Source organism: Trichosurus vulpecula, chromosome 3, assembly GCF_011100635.1.
Source record: "Trichosurus vulpecula isolate mTriVul1 chromosome 3, mTriVul1.pri, whole genome shotgun sequence".
Taxonomy (NCBI): domain Eukaryota; kingdom Metazoa; phylum Chordata; class Mammalia; order Diprotodontia; family Phalangeridae; genus Trichosurus; species Trichosurus vulpecula.
In genome coordinates, this window is record NC_050575.1 from 126,704,561 (window position 1) to 126,724,724 (window position 20,164).

The 20,164-nt window shown below is 37.9% G+C and overlaps 1 protein-coding gene across 3 annotated transcripts in view; it reads left to right on the top strand.

Annotated features, from left to right (window-relative positions):
- Positions 1-20,164, top strand: part of RABGAP1 (RAB GTPase activating protein 1) — a 217,344-nt gene that overhangs the window by 104,025 nt on the left and 93,155 nt on the right. For all 3 annotated transcript variants that reach the window (XM_036748848.1, XM_036748847.1, XM_036748849.1), the window contains one exon: positions 2,514-2,664. In XM_036748848.1, the coding sequence (XP_036604743.1) occupies positions 2,514-2,664 (151 nt within the window). The remainder of the gene's footprint in view (positions 1-2,513; positions 2,665-20,164) is intronic.

A 20,164-nucleotide genomic window follows, 5' to 3' on the forward strand; every position in this document is an offset into this window, starting at 1 on the left:
TTTATAATGAAAAATGTGCTAGAGTCAGAAAACATGTTCTAAGGCCACCCCCTATATTCACCCACCATGTGACTGGGTAAGTCATTTTTCCTCTATGATCATCAGTTTCCTCAACCATATCACAGAGGAGGTATTTTCCTCAACCTACCCCAAAAGATTTTTGTGAGTAAACCTCTTTGTAGCCATTGATAGAGTCAAAAAGACCTGAGTTCATATTTTGCTACAGACTAGCTGTGTGACCCTGGGCAAGTCATTTAACTGCCTCAGTTAATAGCATCTACTTCTCATGGCCATTGTGAGGACAAAATGAGATAATATTTGTAAAGCACTTTGCAAACCTTAAACTGCCATAAAATGCTATTGATAAATTCTTTGTATTTTCATTATTATTTCTAACCTAAGGAACTGAATCCTGGACTCTTCTTGTTGTTATTTGTTGCTTGCTCTTTGAGAACAAAGAGGACCAATGACATCACAAGGGTGATGTCTTAACTTCCTTGTGAATTGGATTTAAGTGAGGCAGAGCTGCACAAAGTCATCAGCCTCACTCTCTCCTCCAATCATTGGAGTCCAGTGGCAAGACAAAAGTCAAGTAGCAATTGCCCCCACAGACTCTTAAATTTGGGAGGGACTGCAGAAATCTAGCCCAATCCTTGCTTGAATCATAAATCCCCATTGTGGTATCCCTGACAAATCCAGTCACTGATTGAATACTTCCAATGATGGGGAATTCATTACCTTACTTAGTTCACCATTACAAATGTGGCATACCATTTTCCCATATCTGTTTATGATAAACAGTATCACAATCAGCTAGCTTCAAAGTCAGTATGTTATCCTGTCTGTGCAAAGCTGTTAAAAATAATTGAGCACAAGTAAAGTAAACAGAGCCGAGAAAAAAAAAATTATACACACTTTTAAATATCGTTGTCATATGTATCTCTATAAAAAGAGATAGAGAATTGTAGAAGGTCAGAGCTGGAAGGGCCTTGGAGATTACCTGTTCTGACCCTATCATTGTATAGAGGAGCAAAATGAGGATCCAAAGAAATGAAATTACTTGTATAAGGTTATAATAGAGTAGGAACTTGAGGCTAGGTCTCTTAACTTTCCAATCTACTGCTTTTCCCACTCTACCACATTACCTTCTAATTTAAATGTGATGTACAAAGAAAGAAATAAAGAGAGAGACATTGAGAGAATATATTAAAATCAAATTATGTTCAGGTAAGTGGGTAACATGACAATTCAGGTAACAGACAATTTATTAAGCACCTGTTGCATTCAGAGAATTATACTAACTCTTGGGGCGATACAAAGCTTCATTGGAGAAGGCATAATCCCTGCTCTTAAGGAATTTACAAACTAGTTAGTGGAGGACATCAGCAGAGATAACTAATATACGATATTTTATGATAAGCACATTGCACGAGTTCAAATATAAAGTACTATGTAGGTCTGAAAAATAAGATAAACAACATTTGTTAATTGTCCACTCTATATTTGATAAGAGAATCCTAGAAATTATTTTATAAATATAAATTATTACAATCACTCGTGCTTTCTCTTTCCAACTTTTTTCCTTTTGAATGATTTTTTATATAAACAAAAATATTTATTGCAATAGTGCTAAAGCACTGGTATTAGCTTTCTAATCACCACAGCATTTGCTTGTAAAATGTCACCATGTACTATTCTGATTGGTTTGAAAATCATGACTTTTAAAGGCCATTTTGGTACAGACAGACAAATGCTGGAAAAGTTTTATCTAGGGCCATGTTTATGTGCTGAGTATTTCTTAAAGCATGATCATCATGTTAGATGTCTCTAAGAACAGAGGTTGATACATACTTAACAGCATTGTTAGAGTGCTTCAGGTTGATGACTTCCAAGGTTTTCTTTGCTTTGCAGTTGTATTCAAGCTGAGATAAATACTTTTGTTTCTAAGTTGCCTTATGCATAGATATTCTGTTAATATTTGCTCTTCTCATTCATAGTAAGATGTCATTATTGAAAACCTGACTGTGGATACCTGCTTTATATAGTGTTTAACTATATTCAGTAATTGTATTATTGTGCTCAGAAAACCTTTTATTTCGGTATTGAAGTAGTAACTTAATTGTTTGGCATCTATCAGAGACTTAATTCTGTGTCAGATGGGGATAATGTAGATCACTACCAAGTTAAACTTTTTATCGGCTGGACTATATTGTTTCACTGGATTTTGAAATAGTTCTAGCTTTGGACTCTTGTTTGTAGAAGTATTTCTTGGTCACTTTGCTTATGTGTTTTATGCTAAATAGATTAACAAACTTTATAGAAATCATTTAAAATTTTGTTTGGACACCTGTGGAATCTTGGAACGAGTGGCCTTTTTAAAAACACTTTGTAATAGACAAATCTAAATTCTCACAGGGGTACATTTTTTCCTATACTTACAACTCTATTCTGTGTTGCCTATCTTCCTTTTTTGCTCTTGAGTGCTCAGTCATGAGCTGTGGCTTCATTTTCAGGCATCTGAACTTGAGTGTGAGACCAAAGCAATTATCATCCTTAGTAAGAAGTGGTGTACCTGAGGCTCTTCGAGGAGAAGTATGGCAGCTCCTTGCAGGATGCCACAACAGTGACCACCTAGTTGAGAAGTATCGACTCCTCATCACAAAGGTAAAGTGATTTTATAAAATGCTTTATGTATTTTTCTTTTTCTATTCATCCATAATGCAAAATATACCTGCAGTGTCATTTATGTTTTGCAGTATAATAAAAGAAATTGTCCAGTCTTCCTCGCCTACAAACTATTGAAAATATTGAAAGGGGGAGGAGAATAGCATCGATTTATAATAAAGGCCTTCTGTCAAGAAGAATTGGCTTTTATTCCTTCACATCTTAATGATGTAAAGTCTCAGAGGCAATGGTAGTCTCATGGAAAGAACACTAGATAACAAGTCAAGAGACTTAGGTTTGAATTCTGCCTCTCTGCCACTAATTAGCTTATGTGATCTAGGGCAAATCACTTCTGTTATCCTTAGTTCCTTCATCCATATGTTGAGGGGAATTGATAATAAATTACCTGTAGAGGGACTTTTATACTATCGTTTTGGAGATAATTTAGATGATAATACAGTCATAAATTGAGAGCTAGTTGTGTGGCCAAACTCAGAGAATAGTTCGTAATGGTCAGCATGGCAGATCTCCAAGTGGTGTACCCCAGAGAAATGTGCTTGGCTCTATGCTGTTTTAACATTTATCAGTAACTTAAACAAAGGCATAGATGGTATGCTGCTCAAATTTTCAGTGACAGAAAGCTTGGAGAGATAGTAAACACACACAAACTAGACCATTGGGATTAATCAAATAAGATGGAATTCATTAGGGATAAATGTAAAGTCTTGCTCTTGGGTACCAAAAAATCAATTCAACAAATATAAGATGTGAGAGGCATAAATAAACCACAGTTGTTCTGTTAAAATTATCTGGGGGTTTAGTGTACTCCAAGTTTAGTATGAGTCATCACTGTAGTCATAAAAAACTAGTGCAGTCTTGGGCTATATTAGGAGGAGTATAGCTTCTAGGTACAGGAAAGTGCTCATCCCACTGTACATTGCTTTTGTCGAACCTCATTTGGAGTATTATATTTACTTGTGGGCAGAGTGTCACAAGGACGTTGATAAGATGGAGAATTAATCTTCCAAGAGAAGACAACTAGGTTGGTGAAAGGCATTGAGTTTCAAGATATTTAAATATTGCTTGAAAGAACTTGAAATGTTTGACCTGGAGAAAAGAAGCCTCAGAAGGAAACGTGATAGTTGTGTTCAAGTATTTGAAGGGTTGTCATGTGGAAGAGGGATTGGGCTTGTTCTATTTTGCCCCAGAAGGCAGAACCATGTGCAATGGGTAGAAGTTGCAATGAAGTCAATTTAGACTTGATGTTGATAAAAACAATTAAAGTTGTCCAAAAGTCAAACTACTTCCCTAGAGAGATGGTAAATGGCCTCTCCTTGAAAATCAAATCAACAAGTGTTTATTAAGTGCCTACTATGTGTCAGTTATCATGCTAAGCACTAGGGATACATTAAAAAGCAGAAGTAATGCCTGTTTGCAAGAAGCTGACAACCCAGTGGGGTAGACAACACATAAACAACTATTTACAAACAAGGCATGTACAGGATACACTGGAAATAATCACAGAGGAGAGGCACTAGCGGAGGAGAGGTCAGGAAAAGTTTCTTACAAAAGGTAGGATTTTACCGGAGCCTTGAAGGAAGCAAGGAGGCAGAGATGAGGAAGGAGAAAATTCCAGGCATGTGAATTCACAGCCAGTGACAACACATGGAGCCTGGAGTTGGATTGTTTTGTTCAAGGAAAAACAAGGAGGCCAGTATCACTGGAAGGTAGAGTATATGGAGGGGAGTAAGAAAACTGGAAAGGTAGGAACAATACAAACAAAAACCTTAAAACAAAGGTTTTAAAAGCCAAAGAGAGAATTTTATATTGGATCCTTCAAGTAATAGGAGCGCACTGGAATTTACTGAATAGGATAGTGACATGGTCACACTTGCACTTTATGAATGTCAGTTTGACAGCTGAGTGGAGGATGGATTACAGTGGGGAACTTGGCAACTGATTGGATATGGGGGAGAAGGTGTAGGGGAGAGTAGAGTCAAGGATGACCTCTGTTATACTCCAGAATTATTAATGACCAAGAAATATGAAAGTGACTTCAAAATTATAATAGAACAGGAAATTTATATATTTTTTAGTGTTGCATAGCTCAGTGAATTCTAATTCACTGAAAAATGGAAATCTGCGAATGGTAGCTTTCAGTGAACTACATGATCTCTTAACGTACGTATCAGCTCGAAATCCTGTGACCCAGGAACTAGCCATATTCATTTAACCAAAAAATTCTGCCCCCCCCCCCCCCCACCATTCAGAATAAGTAGGACTTGCCATTGTTGTATTTACTAAAACTACTGGAAGGAAAGGGAAAATACTACTAAGGATACTAAATTAAAACTTTGATTTTTGGTTTCTACCAGGTTTATATTAAGTGCTTTGGACAACATTTTTATTTGCTTGCGAACTCAAACACTACCATCAGTCTCCTGTGTTGTAGCCAAAGCCGATGCATTAATTATTTTTAACTATGATTGTAAATATATTAATCAGTGCTTATATTTCATCTGTACAGTCACTTTATTAGAATAATAGGATTTTAGAGTTTGGAGACCAGCAGAGGAAATCTTACAAGGTAGACCATTCCATTTTTGGATAGCTTCATCCTTTTTTTTTTTTTTTTGGTAAATTTTTTAATTCATTTTAAACTTAAATACAAAATGAGAAAAGAAAAAAACACATTTCCACATACACAGCAGAGCATAAGAGAGGATTCAATATAAAACAATAAATTTCCATTATTTCAAGGAAACCTATATAATAAATACTACATGTTGTTTTCCAAGCTACATAGCTTTTCTTTGCTTCCTTCTAGGTTTTCTTTTGCTCTCTATTGTGCATTTTTTACTTTATTTTTTTTACCTTCCCAGAGTCTTTCAGTTTGTTAAATGTGCTTTTTTTTTTCTTCATTCAGAATTATGCTTGACTTTGCTGAGTAAATTACCTTTGGTTGTAACTCCAGCTCTTTTGCTCTCTGAAATATAATATTCCAACACCTATGGTCCTTCAACGTAGTAGCTGCTAGGTGTTGTGTAATCCTTACGGTAGGTCCACAATATTTAAAATTTTTTTCCTTGTTGCTTGCAGTATTTTCTCCTTAACCCGGGAGCTTTGGAACTTGGCTATGATATTCCTATAAGTTTTCCTCTTCCAATCTCTTTCAGGTGGTGATTGGTAGATTTTTTCTGTTTCTGCTTTGTCTTGTTCTAGAACTTCAGGGCAATTTTCCTTGATAATTTTTTGTAATATTGTATCAAGATTCTTTTTTTTATTTTAACTTTCAAGTAGTCCAATTATTCTTATATTGTGTCTGTCTAATCTGTTCTCCAAATCAGTTGTTTTTCTGATGAGATGTGTCACATTCTCTTCTATTTTTTAATTCTTTTATTATTTATAATGTCATTAAATTTCCCTTGCCCAGTTCTAGTTTTCAAAGAATTCTTTTCTTCCTGAAGTTTTTGATTCTCTGTTTCTAGTTGGTTTACTTTCTTTTCATAATTTTGATTTTCTTGGATTGCTCTTTTTTTTCCTAATTTTTCTTCAGTCTCTCTTATTTGATTTTTAAAGTCCTTTTTAAGTTCTTCCAGGAATGCTTTAGGGGCTTGGGACCATTTAACATTTCTCATTGAAAAAACGAGTGGCTTTTTTAGTTTCACTATCTTCCTCTGAATATGAACCCAGATCTTCTCTATCACTATAGTAGCTATCTATAGTTGCGTTGTTTCTCCTTTGCTTGCTCATTTTTATTTTTATGTTGTTTCTAGTGGCTATTATTATAATCAAGTTCTGGTCCCAAGGTGTGAGGAATGATGCCCCAACCCTCAAGTCTTTCTTACTGTTATTTTCTGAGCTCTATTCTGGGGATGAATCTTGGGCACTCCTCTCCACCACTAAGTGATGGTTGGGTCCCCCCAGCCACACTATTCCACAAATGATCTCGTTCGCTCTGGTGGCTGCAAACTGCAGCTGTCCTCTCTGCCCTGGACCTGAAACCAGGGACTCTGCTCTCCTGCAAGTGCCCGTAGCCAACAGGTTCCCACCCCTCTGCTACAGTACTCACCAGGTTCTGTTCCTGCTAATTCCTTCTCCTCTGCAGCTGCAACCCAGAAATATGTCAGATCAGCACAACTGTGCTTGGTGTCCCTCCATAGGGGAAGATCTTTCAGTCTTCTTCTACTGAGCCTTCAGACACTCACACAGTCCATGAGTTGAAAGTTCCTGAGGATGAGGTTGTCTCCAACCCAGCTACCCCCAGGGCTTGTTGTTTGTTGGTTGGGTGGAGTCAACCTGGAGATGTTTGCATTTCACTCAGGCCAAACTCTGAGGAGATTTGAGTCTTTTCTAGGGTCTTCTCAAGTTGTCTTAGGAGGACAACTGCTTTATACCAACTCCTGTTTATTTCTGCTGCTCTAAGTTCACTCTGAGGTGATGCTCTTTCTTTTTTTGTGGAGAAAATTTGGAGAACCAAAAGTTTTCTGACCTACTCCACCATCTTCCCAGAATCCTCTCCAGCTTCATCCTTTTTGACCACTGTTTATCACTCTTCTTGATATTCTCTTAGTTTTCTTGACACTGCTTTCCTATGACTCTCCTACTTATTTGACTGCTCCTTCCCAGTTTCCTTTGCTAGAGTTTTATCAAGGTCATGGCCATCAACTATTCAAACGACTTCTCTTGCTCATCTCTCTGCCAGTGACTCTCAGATGTGCATATTCAGCCCTAACCTTTCTCCTGACCTCCAGCCTCACATCTTCAGTTGTCTATTTATTGGACATTTCAAACTGGATATCCTATAGATACCCCAAACTTAGTGTCCAAAATTGAACTCATTGTTTTCCCCCAAGCCCACCCCTCTTGCTAACTTCTCTATCACTACTGAGGGCACCTTTATCCTCCCAAACACGCAGGCCCATAACCTAGATATCACCCTTGACTCTTCACTCTCACCTATACACACACACACACACACACACACACACACACACACCCATATATCCAATCAGTTGCTAAGTTCTGTCAATTTTACTTTTATAATATTGCTTACATATGTCCCCTTCTCTCCTCTGACACTGCCACCACCTTATGAAGGACCTTATCACCTTATCCCTGGACTGTTCTTACAATAGCCTTCTGGTTGGTTGCTCTGCCTCAAGACTCTCCCCACTTCAGTCCAACTTCATAAAATGCAAGTCTGATCATGTCACCATCCTATTCAGTAAACTCCACTGGGCTCCTATTACCTGCAAGGTCAAATATAAAATCCTCTCTTTGGCTATTAAAGCCAAAGAGGAGTGCCCCTTCCTACCTTTCCAGTCTTCTTACTCCCCTCTATGTACTCTGCTTTCCAGCAATACTGGCCTCCTAGTTTTTCCTCAAACGACATCCATGTCCAGGCTCCATGTGTTTTCACTGACTGCCCCTCATGCCAGGAAATCTCTACCTCATCTCTGCCTCCTGGCTTCCTTCAAGTCTCAGTTAAAACCCCACCTTTTGTAAGAAGCCTTTCTTGACCTCCCCTCTGTTAATGCCTCTCCTCTGTGATTATCTCCAGTGTTTCCTGTATGTCTTATTTGTATGTGGCTATTTATGTGTCGTCTAACCCTATTGGATTATGAAATCATTGAAAGCAGGGATCAGTTCTGCCTTTCTATGTATTCCCTAGTGCCTAGTACCTGACATGTAATAAGTATTTAATAAATGCTCCTTCATTTGACTTGACCCTTAATAGTTAGGATGTTTCTAATTATTAGGGTCTCTTCCCCAGGTCTTAAGACACCACAATTCTTTCATTAGTGATCTTTGGAAATCTGGGATCATATATATAAAAAGTCTGGAATCAGTGTGGGATAGTAGAAAAAGAGGATTTGGAATCAAAGGATTTAGCTATTGACCTCCAGTTCAGTCACTCACTCTCATGAGCAGTTGCTACATTCAGAAAACAATTTCGTAAACTTAAAGGAAGAAAAACTAGATCTGCCTCTGCTTTTTTGCCTCTACTTCTCATGCTCTAGTACTCTTTAGTAGGAAGGTGGTAGGATATATATTTGTGAATCTTTTTTCTCTTCCCCCTCATTTCCTCCTCCTTTCTTACCTTTTTCCTATTAAATTTTATTTTTATTAAATCTCTCTTATTCTCTATTACAGTATTATAGTATTTCAATACTTGTGACAGGTAATATAGTATAGAAATCACTGAACTTAGTATCATAAGATCTTATTTCATATCCTTTATGACCATGGGCAAGTCATTCAGCCTCTTCAGGCTTCAGTTTCCTTCACTCTAAAATGATGGAGTTAAATTATTTGAGCTCTACAATCCTTTCCAGCTTGAAATTAGAATATCTCTAAGATCCTTTCTTCCTTGAAATTAGATGTTCTTATGAAAAAATAACTGATTAACAGACAGCCACTTTTGAATCAGAAAGTAGAACCAAAGGCTGTCTCAGAACTTCCATGATGTCACAGAAAAGAATTTATCATGATATATATGTATGTATGTATGTGTGTGTGTATACACATATACGCACACACTCTTATAATTCAGGTAAGGATTGGACCAAATGTCCTCCACAGTCTATTCCATATCTGAGATTCTTTCATTCTAAAATGAAGAACCAAAGCTTGAAAGTAAGTTTAGTTTTTTAGAAACTATTTCTGTATCTCTGAGACTCCTTAGCATGACTTTCTAGGTGCATCTTTTTGTTTTAAGAAAAGGTAGGTTGTGTGTTATCATCATTTTTTTTGGCCTGGTGGTAATATATTTTAAATTTTGTTTTTACATCACCTTCATTTTCAAATATATTTCTCTAATTTACCCAGAATAAACATTTTAAAAGCAATTCAGCAAAAAATCAGCAAATCCATTAACCAAAACTGCCTGTGTACAATATTGTACATCTATATCTTCTTCTGCAAAGAAGGGAAGGAAGCGTCAGCATTAATTTAAAGAAAAGCATATGTGGATTATTGTTGCTAAAGCCCAGTCATCAAATTTTTATTTCCTGTGTGCTAATCACTGTGCTAGTGCAAAGAAAAGCAGTCCCTGCCCTCAAGGATTTTACATTGTAATGGAAGTGACAATATGCATTTAGTGTATACATACAATCAATTAATCAGTAAACATTTATTAAACTATGCCTGGCACTGTGTAAGTGCTAGGGATATAAAGAAAGGTACAAACATAGTCACTGCTCACAAGGATTTCACAGTCTGATGAGGGAGACAGTTGTTTTTGTTTGTCCTTCATGCTCAAAGAGAACCAAAATGACATAACATCAGGGTCAATGTACAGTGTGTCTGACTGTGTCTGATCATACCAATACAAGCTTGGAAGACTATACCATAGGTGAGGCACAAACAGGCCATATGACCATTGGGGAAGGAGATGTCTCTAAATTTGCATATCTCCTGTTTCTTTTAATCTACTGCAATTCTGCTTTGCTTATAGAGCACAGTGCCTTTTTTGATGTGGGAACACCATGCTAGATAATCCTGTGCCAGTGTCTCCCATGTCTCACATGACTTGCCCGTGGTCATCCAGGATATGAGGAACCAAAGTTCTTCAGAGAGACCTTGACTATGTACAAATTATATACAGAATAAGTTGGAAATAATGAACAGAGGGGGAAGACATTAGACATAGGTGGGATCAGGAAAGCCTTCCTGTAAAAGGTTGGATTTTTGCTGGGACTTGAAGAAAGCCAGGGAATGTAGGAGTTGGACATGAGGAGAAAAAGCATTCCAGGCACAAGGGATAGCCAGTGACAATGCCTGCAGTTAGGAGATGAAAAGTCTTTTTCAAAGAACAGCAAGAAGGACAGTTTCAACTGGATCACAAGGTCCATGGAGAAGTGTCAGGTATAAGAAGACATGCAAAATGTAAATGGAAGATAGTCTCTGTGGGAGGGAACTAGCAGCAGAGGTTGGGATAGTAAGGAGGGAGTGACTAGAAAAGACTTCCTACAGAAGATGAGGTTTGAAATGAGTCTTGAAGGAAGCCAGTAGACCTAGGAGTCTGACCTGAGAAGGAAGTGTACTTCAGGTATGAGGGAAGCACAGAGTTGGGAGATGGAATTTCTTGTGCATAAAACAGGCCAATGTTACTGGATTGTAAATTGTGTGGAGGGGATTACAGTGTGAGAAATCTGGAAATGTAGAAAGAGCTTAGTAAGCTAATCAGGTGAAACAGTAAGGCAGTAATAACAATGTAGATGATAATTGTCAAAATGCCTATGTAGTACAGTATCACAAAGTATACGAGACTCTCCACATAGAAGGAAGAAGAAGTAAATCATGTATTCAGACACCAGAGAACCATATCCCATGATCAAATGCTCACCTCCCACGGCCAGTCAGTCCACTTCATCATAACAGCAAGGAGCCCAAAACATTCAATACAGAAAATTGCAACATGGAACCTCAACATCCCCAAACCTCTGTGACCCCCTGCTGGGGTCTCCCCAAAACAAACTCACAGTACAGCTAAGTCAGGCTGTTTAGCTCTGACTACCACAAGGGCAGCACTTAGTAGCCACTAGCAGCCATATTCTCTCTCTCTCTCTCCCTCCCTCCCTCCCTGTCTCCGTCTCTCCCTCTCTCCTCTCCCCCCCCCCCCCCAGCATTTCCTAGGACATAACTTCCTTTTCCTTTCAGGAAGCTCCTCCCACCATATATATCTTAGGCTTCCTGTGATGTAAGCAGGTCACTTGGCCTATTAATGGGTGGGAAAGATCTTCAAATCAACATTGCTAATACATCAGGGTAGATTATATTTGATCCTGGAGGTAAGAAGGAGTCACTAGAGTTTGAGTAGGAGAATAATATTCTCAGACCTATAAAAAAATCACTTTGGCAGCTGATTGGAGGATGGGGTCAGAGTGGAGAGGGACTTGAGCCAGGGAAATCAATTATAAAGTAATTAGAGTCCAGATGAAAAGTAATGAGGACCTATTCAAGGGGGGTAGTTAGTGAGTGGAAGAACGGAAACATAGGCAAAATGTGTTGTGAAAGTAAAAATGACAAAATTTCATAATAGATTGGATATGTAGGATGAGTAAAAGTAAGCAGTCAAGAATGATATCAGAGTTGCAAGCCTGAGTGGTTCCCTCAACATCAGTACGAAAGTTGGAAAGTGGGAGGGTTTGGAAGAGAAAGATGATAAGTCGTGTTTTGGCTATATTGATTTTTGAGATGCATATGGAACATATAATAGGAAATTCCCAAAAGGCAGCTGGTAATGTGGGACTACAGCCCAGGAGAGAGATGAAAGCCCAGTACAGAGCCTTGGGGAGTACCATGATTAGTAAGTATGACTTGGTTGAAGATCCAGCAAAGGAAACTGAGAAGGAGCTGTCAAATAGATATAAGGAGAACCAGGAAATGTGAAATATAAGTAAAGAATAGTCTCCCCCCAAAAAAAAAAATCTAGAGGAGGTGAACGTACACAGGAGGAAAGGGTGATCAACGGTGTAAAAGGCTGCAGAGAGATCAAGAAAGATGAAGATTGAGGAAAAAGTGGTTCGATTTGGCAATTAAGAAATTACGGGTGAAAATCCTTGGTGATGGGGGTGGAGCCAAGATGGTGGCTGGAAAGCAGGAACTTGCATGAGCTCCCCACCAGGTCCCTCCAAAAACCTATAAAAATGTCTCTGAACAAATTCTAAAACTGCAGAACCAACAAAATAGCAGAGGGAAACAGGGCTGCAGCCCAGGACAGCCTGGATGGTCACTGGGTAAGGTCTGTCGCACATGGAGCTGGGAGCAGAGCGGAGCCCAGTGTGGGTGGCAGCAGGACCAACCAGACCAGGAGCTGGGGGGAACAGGCCTTAGCGCCCTGAATCAGTGAGCTGTGGCAGTTACCAGACTTCTCAACCCACAAAAACCAAAGACAACACAGAAGGTTAGTGGGAAAAGATGCAGGGAGTGAAAGGCGTTTGTGGTTCGGCCACCGCCCCCTGGGGCAGCAGAGGTGGTGCAGCTACAGAACTGCAGCTGTAGTTGCTTCAGGCCCCAGGCCCACCTGATGGGAGGAATTAAGTGGCGGATCAGAGTGGGAGTGCAGAGCCTGCTTAAGATCTGAGTCAGGTCTGGGTTGGGGGTTCTTGGGGAAGGAGGAGTGCTGGTGTGGCAGAGCTGGCTGTATAGAAATATCTTGGAAAACAACAGCACATCCCCTCAAGCTTGGAACAAAGTACTCTTTACAAGCAGTCATACCCCGCTGAAAAACTCAAGGGTTAAGTAAGTTGGCCAGGAACATGGCCAGGCAGCAAAAACAGACTCAGATTCAGTCTCAGACTTTGGAATCTTTCTTTGATGACAAAGAAGACCAAAATGTATAGCCAGAAGAAGTCAGCAAAGTCAAAGAGACCTACATCAAAAGCCTCCAAGAAAAACATGAACTGGTCTCAGGCCATGGAAGAGCTCAAAAAGGATTTGGAAAAGCAAATTAGAGAAGTAGAGGAAAAATTGGGAAGAGAAGTGAGAAGGATGCGAGAAAACCATGAAAAACAAGTCAATGACTTGCTAAAGGAGACCCAAAAAAATACCGAAAAAAACAATGCTGAAGAAAACAACACTTTAAAAAATAGACTAACTCAAATGGCAAAAGAGCTCCAAAAAGCCAATGAGGAGAAGAATGCCTTGAAAGGCAGAATTAGCCAAATGGAAAAGGAGGTCCAAAAGACCACTGAAGAAAATACTACCTTGAAAATTAGATTGGAGCAAGTGGAAGCTAGTGACTTTATGAGAAATCAAGATGTTATAAAACAGAACCAAAAGAAGGAAAAAGTGGAAGACAATGTGAAATATCTCATTGCAAAAACCACTGACCTGGAAAATAGATCCAGGAGAGATAATTTAAAAATGATTGGACTACCTGAAAGCCATGATCAAAAAAAGAGCCTAGATACCATCTTTCAAGAAATTATCAAGGAGAACTGCCCTGATATTCTAGAGCCAGAGGGTAAAATAGAAATTGAAAGAATCCACAGATCGCCTCCTCAAATAGATCCCAAAAAGAAAACTCCGAGGAACATTGTCGCCAAATTCCAGAGATCCCAGATCAAGGAGAAAATACTGCAAGCAGCCAGAAAGAAACAATTTGAGTATTGTGGATCTGAACACAAGATCTGGCAGCTTCCACATTAAGGGACCAAAGGGCTTGGAATACGATATTCCGGAGGTCAGTGGAGCTACGATTAAAACCTAGAATCACCTACCCAGCAAAACTGAGTATCATGCTCCAAGGTAAAATATGGATTTTCAATAAAATAGAGGACTTTCAAGCTTTGTCAGTGAAAAGACCAGAGCTGAATAGAAAATTTGACTTTCAAACACAACAATCAAGAGAAGCATGAAAAGGTAAACAAGAAAGAGAAATCATAAGGAACTTCCTAAAGTTGAACTGTTTTGTTTACATTCCTACATAGAAAGATGATGTGTATGATTCATGAGACTTCAATGTCATAATAGCTGAATGGAATATGCATATATATATGTATGTGTATACATATATATATATGTGTGTGTGTGTGTCTATGTGTGTATATGTGTAGATATGTGTGTGTGTATACACACACACACACACACACACACAAAAGGGCACAGGGTGAGTTGTAAATGAAGGGATGATATCTAAAAAAAAATCAATTTAAGGGATAAGAGAGGAATATATTGAGAGAGGGAGAAAGGGAGAGAGAGAATGGGGTAAATTATCTCGCATAAAAGTGGCAAGAAAAAGTGGTTCTGTAGGAAGGGAAGAGGGGGCAGGTGAGGGGGATTGAGTGAATCTTGCTCTCATCAGATTTGGCCTGAGGAGGGAATACCATACACACTCAATTAGATATCTTACCCCACAGGAAAGAAGGAGAAAGAAGATATAAAAGGGGGGATGATAGAAGGGAGGGCAGACAGGGGGAGGAGGTAATCAAAAACAAACACTTTTGAAAAGGGACAGGGTCAAGGGAGAAAATTCAGTAAAGGGGGATAGGTTAGGAAGGAGCAAAACATAGTTAATCTTTCACAACATGAGTATTGTGGAAGGGTTTTACATAATGATAAGCATGTGGCCTATGTTGAATTGCTTGCCTTCTTAGGGAGGGTAGGTGGGGAGGGAAGAGGGGAGAGAATTTGGAACTCAAAGTTTTAAAAACAGACCTTCAAAAACAACAACAACAAAAAGTTTTTGCATGCAACTAGGAAATAAGAAACACAGGCAATGGGGCATAGAAATTTATCTTGCCCTACAAAAGAAGAAGGGGAAGGGGGATGGGAGGGGAGTGGGGTGACAGATGGGAGGGCTGACTGGGAAATGGGGCGACGAGAATATATGCCATCTTGGAGTGGGGGGAGGGTAGAAATGGGGAAAAAATTTGTAATTCAAAGTCTTGTGAAAATCAGTGCTGAAAACTAAATATATTAAATAAATTTAAAAAAAATTCCAGAGCTCCCAGATCAAGGAGAAAATACTGCAAGCAGCCAGAAAAACAATTTGAATATTGTGGAAACACAATCAGAATAATACAAGATCTAGCAGCTTCTACGTTAAGGGATCAAAGGGCTTGGAATATGAGATTCTGGAAGTCAGTGGAGCTAGGATTAAAACCAAGAATCACCTACCCAGCGAAACTAAGTATCATGCTCCCAGGCAAAATATGTATTTTCAATAAAATAGAGGACTTTCAAGCATTCTCAATGAAAAGACCAGAGCTGAATAGAAAATTTGACTTTCAAACACAAGAATCAAGAGAAGCATGAAAAGGTAATCAAGAAAGAGAAATCATAAGGGAGTTATTAAAGTTGAACTGTGTTGTTTACATTCCTACATGGAAATATGATGTGTATTATTCATGAGACCTCAGTATTAGGGTAGCTGAAGGGAATATGCATGTGTATATATATACGTGTGTGTGTGTATAGTATGTATATATCTGTGTGTGTGTATATAGTATGTATATATATCTGTGTGTGTGTATATATAGTATGTGTGTGTGTGTGTGTGTACATATATATGACAGAAGGCACAGGGTGAGTTGAATATGAAGGGATGATATCTAATAAAATAAAATTAAGGGATGAGAGAGGAATATTTTGAGAGAGGGAGAAAAGGAGAGATAGAATGGGGTAAATTATCTCACATAAAAGTGGCAAGAGGAAGCAGTTCTGTAGGAAGAGAAGAGAAGGCAGGTGAGGGGGAATGAGTGAATCTTGCTCTCATCAGAGTTGACCTGAGGAGGGAATAACATACACACTCAATTGGGTATCTTACCCCATAGAAAAGAAGGAAGAAGAAGATAAAAAAAGGGGGGATGATAGAAGGGAGGGCAGATAAGGGGAGGAGGTAATCAAAAACAGTTTCAAAAAGGGACAGCATCAAGGGAGAAAATTGGATAAAGGGGGATAGGTTAGGAAGGAGCAAAATATAGTTAGTCTTTCACAACATGAGTATTGTGAAAGGTTTTTACATAATGATACACATGTGGCCTATGTTGAATTGCTTGCCTTCTTAGGGAGGGTGTGTGGGGAGGGAAGAGGGGAGAGAATTTGGAACTCAAAGTTTTAAAAACAGATGTTCAGAAACAAAAACAAAAAAGTTTTTGCATGCAACTAGGAAATAAGATACACAGACAATGGGGTGTAGAAATTTATCTTGCCCTACAAGAAAGTAAGGGAAAAGGGGATGGGAGGGGAGTGGGGTGACAGAAGGAAGGGCTGACTGGGGAACGGGCAACCAGAATATATACCATCTTGGGGTGGGCGGGAGGGTAGAAGTGGGGAGAAAATTTGTAATTCAACTCTTGTGAAAATCAGTGCTGAAAACTAAATATATTAAATAAATTAAATAAATAAATTTAACAAAGAAAAAAAAAAGAAAATCCTTGGTGACTAAAGAGACCAGTTTTAGTTGAATGGTGGGGTTGGAAGTTAGACTGCCAAGTGTTTAGAAGAAAGTAGGAAGCAGAAATACCTAGAATAAAAAAAAAATTTTCTCAGGGACTTCAGCCAAGAAGGGAAAGAAAGATATAGGATGATAGCTAGTGGGGTGTTTTTGTTTTTGTTTTTTACTTTAATAGTATTTTATTTTTTCCGATTACATGTAAAGACATTTAACATTCATTTTTTTCAATTTTGAGTTCCAAATTTTCTCCCTGCCTTTTCTCCTCCCTCCTTAAACCTGTAAGCACTTTGATATAGGTTATATATGTGTGTAATGGTAAGAAGGGTGGGACTTTTTTTTACTGTTTCCTCTTTTGGAATGCTAGTGTAACCAAGTACCTTTGAGTCTTGCCTTTCAAATGTAATGGCAAGCAAAGTGGGTCTTTTTGCTGTTTTGTTTGAGTGCTTCTCAGCACTGAGGTAATCATATGCCTTTGATGAGTCTTGCCCTTGTTTCTTTGATTGAATCAAGAGTCTTTGATGACACAAAAAAGTCACAAAAAAGCCCAGGTCACATTGCTTTGAAAACCCAGATGTTGATGCTTCTCTCTATGGTAACTGTATGTATTGCTATAATTAGACAGTTAGAAGCCTGTCTACTGGTTTGTGTTTATTTGCTCTGTTTATATAATGTGTGCTTGTAATTTCTGTTTGTATACTCTGTGAAGTCAGGGTGCTGGCTTTTTCCCCGAACTAAGCGAATGATACATACATACATACATACATACACACACACACACATATACATATATGTTTATATACATACATATATACATACATACATACATACATACATACATACATACATACATATGTATGTTTAATTAAAGTAAGATTGTAAACCCCTTAAAGTTTCTTTCCTTAGGAAAGCAGACCAAAGAACCTGTGTTAGCATCCCTCCTGTGTGCTGGTGTTGTTAGTCTTTCACCTCTACAGCAGCTACTAGCAACATTGTTGTTACAACATGTAATTACATAAAACCTATTTCCATATTGGTCATGTTGTGAAAGAAGAAACAGACCAAAAGACAAAAAAAAAACAAAGAAAACAAAGTGAAAATTATATGATTGAATCTGCATTCAGACTACACCAGTTCTTTTCCTGGCTATGGATAGCATTTTCCACTATGAATCCTTTGGACTTGTCTTGGATTGTTGTATTGCTGAGAAGAGCTAAGTCATTCCTAGTTGATCGTCGCACAGTATTGCTATTACTGTGTACAGTGTTCTTGTTCTGCTCACTTCATTTTGCATCAGTTCATGTAATTCTTTCCAGGCTGTTTTTTTGTTAAATCATCCTGCTTATCATTTCTTATAGCACAATAATATCCCATCAGAATCTTATACCACAACTTGTTCAACCATTCCCCAGTTGATGGACATCCCCAAACTAGTACTGGTATCCTAGAACTAGTAATGGTATTGCTGGGTCAAAGGGTATACACAGTTTGGTTGTCCATTAGGCATAGTTCCAAATTGCTCTCATGAATAGTCGGATCAGTTCACAATTCCAACAGTGCATTAGTGTGCCAGTTTTCCCACATCCTCTCCTACATTTATCGTTTTCCTTTTTTTTTTCCTAATTTTCATTTCTCTAATCAATAGTAATTTAGAACATTTTTTTCATATGATTATAGATAGCTTTGAATTCTTCATCTGAAAGCTGCCTGTTCATATCCTCCTACCATTTATCATTTGGGAAATGCCTTGTGTTCTTATAAATTTGACTCAGTTCTCTATATAATTGGGATATGAGGCCTTTATTAGAAACAATTGCTATGAAAATTGTTTCCTAGCTTTCTGTTTTCCTTCTAATCTTGTTTGCATTGGTTTTGTTTATGCAAAAACTGTTTAATATAATCAAAATTATCCATTTTATTTCCCATAATGCTCTATCTCTTGTTTGGTCAGAAGTTATTTTTTTCATAGATCTGACAGATACATTAGTCCTTGCTCTCCTAATTTGCATATGGTATCACTCTTTAGATCTAAATTATGACCTGGGAAAGACCTTAGCTTAAAAAGGCCATGGTATCCCACAGCTCCAGGGTCATCTCCAGTCATCCTGATCTCTATCTTGCCAAACTTTTCATGGCCCTCCCTCATTTAAATCCAATTTATTTGCAAGTCATGACATCACCTTCTTGATGTCATGGTCCCCTTAGAGAATAAAGTACAAACAACAATAACAGTGTTGTTTTTTTTTAACCTTATCTTTGTATACAGTGTAAGACATTGGTCTAAATCTAATTTCTGCCATATTATTTTCCAATTTTCCCAGCAGTTTTTGTCAAATAGTGAGTTCTTATGCCAAAGGTTGGGTCTTTCTGTTTATGAAATACTAGATTACAAACTGTTTGCTCTCCTTTTTTTTCTTTTGTTTTTTCTTCTGTCTTTTGTTTTTGGGGTTTTGTTTTGTTTTTTGGTTTTGTTTCTTCTTTCTCATGATTCACTACAGTGGTAATAATTCTTCTCTACAATTTGACTATTGTGTAAATAAGATCAGTGTGAAGTTATAGGTAGAAAATATCAGATTCCATGCCATCTTGGGGAGGGAGGGAGGGTGGGGAAGAAAATCTGGAACTCAGGTTCATGTGGAACTGAGTGTTATAAACTAAAAATAAAAAATCTTCATTAAAAAAAAATACTAGGTTACTATGGTCACATGCTTCTGTGTCCTGTGTACCTAATCTATTGCCCTGACCCACCTCTCTATTTCTTAGCTAGTACCAGATAATTTTGATGATTGCTGCTTTATAGTATAGTTTGAGATCTGGTACATTTAGGCCACCTTCCTTTGTACTTTTTCATTCATTCCCTTGATATTCTTGACTTTTTGTTCTTTCAGATAAATTTTTTTATTTTAGCTACACAAAATAATTTTTTGGTAGTTTAATATGGCACTCAATAAATAAATTAGGAAGAATTGTCATTTTTATTATATTGGCTCTGCCTACCAATGAGCAGTTGATTTTTTCCAGTTTTTTGGATGTGACTTTATTTGTGTGAAAAGTGTTTTGTAATCGTATTCATATAGTGCCTGGTTTTGTCTTGGCAGGTAGACTCCCAAGTATTTTATATTGTCTACAATTATTTTGTTTCTATATAATCCCTGTTGTCTTTTTTTTTATTTTTAGTTTTCAACATTCACTTTTATAAGATTTTGAAATTTAAATTTTTCTTTTTCTCCCCTCCCCAAGATGGCATGTCATCTGATATAAGTCAAAGGGCATGCACATTTTTATAGTCTTTTGGGCATAGTTCCAAATCGTTCTCTAGAATGGCTGGATCAGTTCACAACTCCACTAACAATGTAACAATGTTCCAATTTTCCCACATCCTCTCCAGGATTTATGATTTTCCTGTTTTGCCATGTTAGCCAATCTGCCAGGAGAGATGTGGTGCCTGAGAGAGGTTTTGATTTGCATTTCTCTAATCAATAGTGATTTAGAGCATTTTTTCATATGACCATAGATACCTTTAATTTCTTTCTCTGAAAACAGTCTGTTCATATCCTTTGACCATTTCTCAATTGGGGAATGATTTTTATTCCTATG